The 9,500-nt window shown below is 36.3% G+C and overlaps 1 protein-coding gene across 1 annotated transcript; it reads left to right on the top strand.

The window, feature by feature from the left end:
- Nucleotides 1-2,514: 2,514 nt before the first annotated feature.
- emx2 (empty spiracles homeobox 2) lies at nucleotides 2,515-8,475 on the top strand. The gene is made up of 3 exons (XM_088916457.1): nucleotides 2,515-3,171; nucleotides 5,123-5,307; nucleotides 7,312-8,475. Exons 1-3 carry the CDS (start codon nucleotides 2,781-2,783, stop codon nucleotides 7,477-7,479), a joined length of 744 nt encoding a protein of 247 aa, XP_088772583.1. The 5' UTR covers nucleotides 2,515-2,780; the 3' UTR covers nucleotides 7,480-8,475.
- The last annotated feature ends 1,025 nt before the right edge of the window (nucleotides 8,476-9,500 follow it).

Genomic DNA, 9,500 nt, shown 5'->3' on the forward strand with positions numbered 1-9,500 from the left:
GAGTTGTTTCAGGTAACATCTTAGTACGTTTACGCAAAAGCGTGATTTAGTTTAAGCAGTGGTTAAACTTTAGTCACGTATGTTCTCGCTTTATAAATAGTTAACCGGTTTTCATTATTCAAGAACACGCCACCTGCTCAGTAAACTGTGACAGTTTTTGCACTTTAGCAAAGGTTACAACAGGACGCATGAATTACCATTTTTTCACAACACACTGAAATCTATTTATGATAATTTAAAGCTAATATAATGCAATGAATTGTGTATTTAAGTGACTAATTGTTCTCCAATAACTGCTAATTCCTGTCCTTTGCAGACCTCTAATTTTAATTAGTTTTCATGGTCTCGATCCTGTTTGTACAGTATTCCGAGACTGTGTCGTTTCCAGGGTAAATTGGTATTGGAAACAGTACCGGATTCGCATATTTACCACACAGCTCAGTTTCCACGTGAGTTTAGACAAGCCTTTCCCAGTGTGTTAACCGTGTTAAATATTATATTGGAGTTTGCTGTTGTTAGTAGTAGTAGTAGTAGTAGTATTTGTGGTGGTGATAGATTAACAAATATCAACATACACGCATTTACTGTATTGTATCAAAAATACGTTTGCTTCTACAGCTACCATTTAAAAACTGAATACATGCAAATCAGAAAAATAATATTTGAATCTTTGATTTTTTTTAGGGCTAATAGTAACCCGTTGCTTTTGGTATGAAAATAGTTTTCGAACAAGCGTTTTCCGCAACCTATCTAAAGCAAATGTTTTTTTTCTAATCACGGTTATTGTCCGAAGTGACTGTACTAAAGTTAAGAATTTTAAATGACATATTTGCTGAAAATGACTTGTTTTATTTTTTATTCCAAAACAATGTTTGAAATGTAAAGTTACTGGTATAGTTGCACGAGGGTTAGTGTCCAAACGACTTACTATGTAGGTGTATCCGGGTAATGTGTTGTGTGGACGGCTCAGCAGAGACCGTTTTTGAATTAAACATTATAATTGGAGTCACAGGCCCAATAATTTAAAAACTGAATCTGAATTCTAAGCATTGCACCAGACCTTCATTACGCAGTGACGTTCAGTCGAGAATATCTAATGCCCAATGACCACATATTGAATTTAACATGTCGCTAACTTTTTCTCTCTTCAAAACACATGGTATTAACTGGGCATTTTAGCACGTCTCACAATATCCCAAGGTTTATGTAGCAACTCAATTCTGGTGGATTTGCTTTTAAAAAGAACTGCTTCATTGCTCTAATGTCTCAACTATAGGTACTGAAAACGTATCCGTGTCCATTACCTTTCATTTCCTAAACTAATTTTACACAAAATAGTGTTCAAAATTACAAAATTAAATTGCGTTCATGTCTCTTGCCTTATGGGCGACATTACGTATATGATTCAATATGATTTCGTGTTGCTTTTAATATGGGAGATTTTGAACAATAAGTCCTTTTTAGAAAATTCCGAACTGTGATACTCTGTCCCTGAGTGGACAGTTATGTCGTGAAACACAATAACTTAAAAGCTAACATAATCTTAAAGGGTGTGATAATGTGCATTTCATTATTCACGTCTCTACGTAAACATCTTATACATGTGTGTACATACCCACACAACGACACCTCCTGTGAATTATGTACAGTTATATACAGTTTCTCTGCCAATAGGCAAACTTTATTTTAGAATTATAAAGGCAGAAAATACCTTCAAGTGCTACACGTATAAGCAATGTAATTTAGCAAAATTGAATGACTGATGAATGGATAATAGATTCTTAACTACCAACAAACAAACAGCAGCAAACGCTGTGTGGATCTAATCAGCCTCTTCCCAGCGCTCCGGCCAATAGAAACACAGGAGTCTTCACCCCCAAATTAATCCCAAAATGGTCGGAGAACTAGAAAACGCGGAGAGAGAGAAAGAAAAAATTGGAAACAAAGTGGTATTAAAACATCAGAATAAGCGGTACCGGGGTTTGTCTCAAAATAAAAATAAAAATTAAAAAGGCTGAAACAAGTTAGACAACGCGCCAAAACAACTGTAAAAATGATAACACGCTGTGCTATGTAATATACAAACCCCAAGAAATGCCAAGCATAACAAGTTCCTTAAGTAAATATAAATCTACCTTCCTTTTCTTTTGACCAGCTGTTTTCATAAGACATAAAATACCTTTTGGAGCACCATGTAAAATTTTAAATCCATATAAGCATCCTCTTCTTAAATGATCGCTCATTAAAACCTTTACCTTTAAAAGATTAAAAATAGAAACTGGATCATAGCATACCCTCATTAATGTATATGCACTTAAACTTGATGAAATCGCTCCTGGTTTTCTACTGGCTCTGCCGTGTATGTAAATTGTTGTAGGTCTGGTTCTGAACGAATCCATTCCGTTTTCCTTGAATCCGCCTCTCCGTGCTCAGCGTTCCTTTTGACGCACTTAGTCAAGAGTCTTCCCTCAACCTTAAGGCGAGTAATAGCGACCAATCATCAAGCCATTACAGGCTTCAGAGGAAGCTGTTTATGTGATTCCAGCACTAATTAGGCTCATGAACTAACAAATCGTTTGCACAACTGGAGAAGAACTGATCACATCCATGGATTGTCTGTGGACTAGTCGACCACCTTTCTGAAGACTTTTACCCTTCTACCTGCTTTCTGTTGCTTTCCTTACTTAATCACAGCAGAAACTTTCATCTTGCGTGGAGTATTTTTAACGAGATTGCCTGTTTTTGAGACTTGCGCTGGGGGATCTTTAGACTGGTAAACCATGTTTCAACCAACACCGAAGAGGTGTTTTACGATAGAATCGTTGGTAGCGAAGGATAATCCACTGCCGGCTTCGAGATCCGAGGAGCCCATCAGACCAGCAGCCCTCAGCTATGCAAATTCAACCCAGATGAACCCGTTTTTGAACGGCTTCCATTCCAGCGGCAGGGGCGTCTACTCTAATCCGGACTTGGTGTTCGCTGAGGCGGTTTCACATCCTCCAAACTCCGCAGTCCCGGTTCATCCCGTGCCCCCTCCGCACGCTTTGGCTGCTCACCCCCTTTCTTCCTCTCACAGCCCTCACCCACTTTTTGCCAGTCAGCAAAGGGACCCCTCAACTTTCTATCCGTGGCTAATACATAGATATAGATATCTGGGACATAGATTTCAAGGTAGGACTGTGTTTATTCTGTTCTCTTTTCAATATAGCTTTAACGTATCAAGTATATGTGGACAAGAATGTGCTATGATTGTGTTTGAACGCGTGCCATGAAAGATTTAAACTTCAAACATTAAAAGAAATCATATTTTAGGCCAAAAGAAGTCTTAATTTAAGTTGTACATATATAATTAACATTTAATGAAAACATTTTCACCAGGCCTTTTTTGAAAGTCGAGAAAAAGTACTAAAAACGATTGTGTTATTTCTGGTTATTTTAAGTGCTAAATATATTTTTAAGAAAGGACAAGGAATGTGATCTGGGGAAAATTGTATTGAAGGCAGTCCTAAACTTTAGATTCCAAGTTCATTTTAACTTATTAAGTTCATTAGTGTGGGGAAGTATAAGGTTCTGCGTCTTTATTGCGAAACACATCTTGTGGCATGTTACTGTTAGTAGGGCCGCATACATTAAGTAGTGGGTTTAACTTCCATTTTCATCTGGACTCTATTTTAGGATTTTAATTTATTTGAAGTCGGTTTTATTAAATATGAAAGAACGTCGAACAGAAAGGCCGCAGATATTCTCAAATATTTAAAAGAAAATATCCCTTTGAATTGCCTGTAATCGTATTGATGTGTATACTATGTTTTTGGTTTGTAAAGTAGAAACATTATTCGTTTGAAGATCATCTACAAGACGACAATGGTAACAGAAAATCTATTAAACGAAAGTTTACATTTCTGTTCCATTTAAAAGAAATTCGATTTACTTTTAATTAAAAGCTCAGAATGATCCATGCAAATGTTATTAATATAAGTAGCGTTTTTAACTAGATGTTAATATTCTAAAATAAAAACAAAAATAAAATAAAAATAAGTGTTTTTTGGGGTAGTGTTTTTTTCCCTTCCGACTGAAATTGTAGTCTTTATTGTAATTCAAAAGTAGTAATAATTACTTTAACTGTAATAATGAAACGTAAGATCTGCACAGTTTAAACATTCTTTGCACTTTTGCTTTTTTGAAGTTCATGCGTTCAGGCTAATCGGATGTCAAATATTATTCTATGAAATACATCAATTTAACACTTTGAAGTAAAGTATAACAAAACTATTTAAGTTAACACTGACACTTGAATTGTAAAGCACCTGAGCTTAAGTCTAAAATATTTCAGAACCTACTCATCTACACCAGTACCATCACTGTCATAATAGCATCAATAATAATGCAAACCTTGTATAAATTTACTATGGCCCTTGCAGACATCTTTAAAATGTTCTAATATTTTTATAAACGGGTATGCGTGTTCAAAACGAGACCAGCCCTTCGTTTTACTTCTATACGTATTTGTAGCAAACTCCCTTGGTGAAAGTAAAAGGTACAGACCAACCTTGTAAATTCGTTGTGCGCTTTTGAGTTCAGTTTGGCACCGTTAATGAAGGTAAGCGCACCTCAGCTGTCACTCCAAAGATATATATAAGCCATATTATGTATGAACACAAGTCGCTGGCACGTTGAGTGGCTAAATATATATTTAGACTAACAACTTTAAAAAAATGAACAAATGTATACAGATCATTTTAATTTTAAATTATCTAAATCCAATTATTAAAATTCATATTTTCCAAATGCAGGGTTCTACCGATGAAAAACAACATTTCATCGATTGGATACGAAATACCACCTTTGACTAGCGGAAAATAATATATATATATTAACTGCGGCGGTGGTGCAGTTTACCAAGGGGAAAAAGCTGGTTATTTTTAATTAACCTTTTGTGTGCATACGTGTGCGCGCATTTCTTAATGCAGTCGATTTTAGTCTTTGTTTTGTGAATCGGGAAATAAAAGAGGCTGTAAGTCAAAGACAGTGTAATCACAGGCTATCACTTAAAAGTGGAATTGAATGTTGTCAGTCTGAAAGAAAAGGAAACCTAATTGCTATCTTTCTTGTTGCTATACAGGGAACGAAACAAGCCCGGAAAGCTTCCTTTTACATAATGCACTGGCCAGAAAACCCAAACGGATTCGGACAGCGTTCTCTCCTTCTCAGCTACTGCGGCTGGAGCACGCTTTTGAAAAAAATCACTATGTTGTCGGTGCAGAAAGAAAACAACTTGCACACAGCCTTAGTCTCACAGAAACTCAGGTAAGAAAATATTTCGCGGAGCGCAAAACGAAACGTGTATATACAGGTATACCCTCCCTAACGATATACTAAAATGTTTTTGATATACTAATGTTGATTAAGTCGAAAGAGAAAATTGTCTCGCGGCTTTTACAGAATACCTTAAAGAAGACCTGATTCACAATATTAGAATAGTAGATATTGCAAGTGTACACAACCAATTTCTTGATGTTTTTTTGGTTCGTTTTCTTTGTATGATGCACTCTACAGATTTAGGCTGTTGAAAGATTACTTCATTGAAAAGCTGTGGACAGGCCGCGGAATTGCCGCAAAGAGACCTCGTCTCTTCTGCGCAGTCGAGTTAAAACTCGAAATTTCAATGCCGATCTAGAATGCACAAAATATATTTTTTTTAATTTTAATTTAAAAGCTAATGTTAAGATTCGATTTAAAGGAAAAATAAAAAAATATATATTTTGTGTAACTAAAACATAAAATCTAGATTTTAGAAAACAAAACTTTAATACACAACCTATTAAATATTTCATTGATCACGTTATTATTATTATTATTATTGTTATTGTTATTAGTATTATTAAATATTTCGTTATTCGTTGAGTGAAATTGTCAGTCCCTAATTAGACAAAGATAGATCCGGGTCAGTTGATCCATATTTGTATGAGTTTTTACATGTCAGAGACAGAAGTTTCTAATGATGAATGACCCGTCTGTAATCTTCTCTCTCGTATGATCTTTCTGTTGTTTTTTATTTTATTTTGCACGGGATTATGTTGTAACCCCCTTTTTTGGGGCAAACTTGGTTTTGATGTCATTGTTTTTGAAAGGGTCTTTGAGGCAAAAAAAGGTTGTGTCGGTTTTCTAGGAGATATTTTAAAGCAGGGAGCGGTCAGAATTAATTTCCCCCCGGCGAGCTGTATTTAAGGTGGTCTTTGTGCTGGTTGGTTGTAGACCGGTCGGGGTCTTTTGTCCCAGTGTCAGCCCTAGCTCTTTTACAAACGAGGTCCTTTTGGAAATCAGTCTAGAGAAATGAACTGGCATCCCCTTCAATTAGGAGTGTGAAAGCAAATTAAACGTATCTTTATTCTAGACCAGCCTCTCAGATCACAGACTTTTGTATAATATGAATAATGTTTTAAAATTAGATAAGTGAATTCCAATAAGAAATATGCCAAACCCTTTTAATTTTGTACTTTCTTTGGACAACCTATAAGATTTTAACATCCTTTAAAGTATTCTTACTTGTGGTACAAAATATAAAATATTGCCGATTTTAATTGCCCTGGCGTGTGCGTTTCTATTTACATTTGATATATAACGTGGAACGTAATGGGTTTTAATCATCAAAAGGATACAACCTTAATTTGGAATTCAACCTGCTAAAGGTAGATCAGGTGAGCCCACTACCTGACACAGAAGTAGGGTTATGTATTTAATGCACTCGCCGAGTACATTACAAAGGACAGATTATACGTGGTGGTCTCTGTGGATTTAGTACAGGTGAACCAGAAACAAACGTTTCGTTTGAGCTGTTTGTGTTTCTGTTTATTGCTTTCGTATTCTAGATGTTTTAACTCCAGTGTTTTTTTCTGAAAACTAATCCACCATTTTGTGATAAGTATCATTGACTTCTCAAATGGGAAAACGGTCTCTTAGAGAGAGGAAGCAATGGTGAACAATAGTTTTAAAGCTCAGAAGCGAATGTGCTAATGTCAGTAAAAGAGACCAAATCGATCACGCAGTTTCACAACCAGCGCCCTCTCCAACACACGTGTCTGTGTTTTTGTATGTTAGGGGAGGGAAGCTAAGTAATAAATATCCTGCTATTAAACACAAATACAACACATTCGCAGTGCTTTTCACGGTACGATAATAGCATTCTCAATCTGCAGTCGTGGACAAGCGTTGCACCCGAACACTTTTTAGAGTAATTTAACCTTTTTCAATGTCCTTAACACCGATACAGTTCACACTGAAATGTCAATGTGTTTTTTTTTCTCTCATCAGGTAAAAGTGTGGTTTCAGAACAGAAGAACGAAATTTAAACGACAGAAATTGGAAGAGGAAGGCTCAGATTCCCAACAGAAAAAGAAGGGGACCCATCACATCAATCGGTGGAGGCTTGCGACCAAGCAGTCGAGCCCCGAGGAAATTGACGTCACTTCGGACGATTAAAGACTGGTTATCAGAACCTGGGGACAGCGGCGTGAAGGATAACACGAGCAAGAGTGCTGTGTTGCAGAATTAAAGGGTAAAGACTACCATCAAAAATACTATTCTTTGGGAAACGGCAGCTGAGGGTGAGAGAGGTCCAAACTGTGGCACTGCTGGCAGAACCCTGGCATGGAACTGTCAATCAAATTCAAAGCACCAAGGCGAGATGATTGACAGGTATTACATTTTACGCAGTCCACTTAAACACCAAGCCCCCCATACCCCCCACACCACCACCAAACACCACCTACAAAACTCCAGTTCACATCGGACATTTGCACTTCTGAGATTTTTTTTATTCTAAACTAAAGATGAACGCTTCACACAGAAACCAAAACTCACACCTGTTTTTGTAAACTAAACTTGAATTGCATGGTAGCAGAACGATTTTTTAATTTTTTTTAAAGGAGGTTGTTTTAAAATTTAATTTTATGTTCAAAAGAGACGTTATGTGTGCTTCTTCCTTTTTTTACCACAGTGTGCAGTCTATGAATTACTTCTCGTGTCAAAGTGATTGTGAAAGCAATATGAAGTAGCAGTGCTGCGTTATAGTGTTTTTTAAAATAAAACTTTTTGAAAGTTTACTATAATACACCACAAATCGAGTCCTATAAATTAAAGTATTCAGGACGTTCCCCTTTAACCTAAAGCTTTACCATGTCTCCGTAACCTTGGTGCGACATTGTTATTGGCAGGACTTGCCCCTCTATAAGTTGCCACGAAGGACTAAATGTAATTTTTGACGGCCATACGGGCAGCAAGATCTCAAGCACTGAGCGTATTCCATGTATAGAGGTACTAAAAGTTAACGATGTTTCTGTTAAGTCCTCTTTTACCAGAATGTAAATATTTTTGTGTTTTGTGTTAAGTTTGCTACAATTTTAACACAAAGTATACTTCCAAGAAGTATGTCATTGTCAATATTTTGTCAATAAAGTTTTATCAATATGCTGCTCAGAGTAAGATTATGGATTTTTTATTCCAGATTAGAGGTTTATTTTTTTAGAATAAAGTTGATCGAGAGACAAGGCTTTACGTTTAACACTTCTTTTAGAAAAGCAAATATTACATGCAATTCGGAGTAATTCCTGTGGGCATTTGAGGAAAACTACAGAAATGAACAGATATCCACTGATTCTTTCTCTTTTTTGAATCTACTATTTAGGTAGCGCAGACACGACTGCATTTATTTCCCTTTATCCTCCATGTTATTTGATAATAGCCATTAGTGCAGTTAATTATAAGTAAATGTGGATTAAAGTAGCTTTCTCGCGGCAATGGAGTTTATTATCAGATTATTTTGAGATATTTGTATGCTTTTTTCAACGCAGGGATTATACATCAGAGTGAAAATAAATGGCGATTAAACAGAAATGGTAAAAAATGTAACGTTTAAAGAATGCTGTTACCAGTTCTCGGGTATAAAAAGCTCGGTTTTCTGGGGCAAGTGGTTGTTTTTTCATGCTTCATTTGCTTCTTATCCTGATAGACGGCATTAATCAGTTTTATTTCCATTGATAGAGGAGCAACGTCTGCTCTGTTCAAGCTACAAAGAGTCCTGCGAGCTTTTGTGAAAGTGCAAATCAGTTTAGGCAATTATCATACGAGTAATATGAGGGGGAAAGGGGATGCATTGCCCAGTGGTTCGCTTTAATCTCTTAATCCATGGATCCAGGGGGGCTTGGTTGGACATAATTTAGGACAATCTGACTACCCCTTACGATGTGATAAGGGAAGGTTACAATGTGCAGCAAAAATAGAAGCTTTGTTTGAAGTCGTGTATTTGACTGCCTTGATTGGGATATGCATGCAAGCGCTGGTTCTTCAATTTAACATTTTAACATTATTTGTAAATAGATTTTTAAAAAATGTAATCGCGAATCAGTTAGATTCATAGAACAGAATGACTTCGCCATCATACTTGTATTTCACTGTCAACTGCAAAGTGTTGCGTTATAAGCAAAACATCCATTCTTCCCTCA

This window comes from Atractosteus spatula, chromosome 5, assembly GCF_055471065.1.
Source record: "Atractosteus spatula isolate fAtrSpa1 chromosome 5, fAtrSpa1.hap1, whole genome shotgun sequence".
Taxonomy (NCBI): Eukaryota; Metazoa; Chordata; class Actinopteri; order Semionotiformes; family Lepisosteidae; genus Atractosteus; species Atractosteus spatula.

Excerpts from the sequence above, each read along its gene's own strand:
- emx2 (XM_088916457.1), top strand. The coding sequence starts at position 2,781 with ATGTTTCAACCAACACCGAAGAGGTGTTTTACGATAGAATCGTTGGTA. Across the intron at positions 3,172-5,122 it reads TCTGGGACATAGATTTCAAG|GGAACGAAACAAGCCCGGAA; the intron begins GTAGGACTGTGT and ends GTTGCTATACAG. Across the intron at positions 5,308-7,311 it reads TTAGTCTCACAGAAACTCAG|GTAAAAGTGTGGTTTCAGAA; the intron begins GTAAGAAAATAT and ends TTCTCTCATCAG.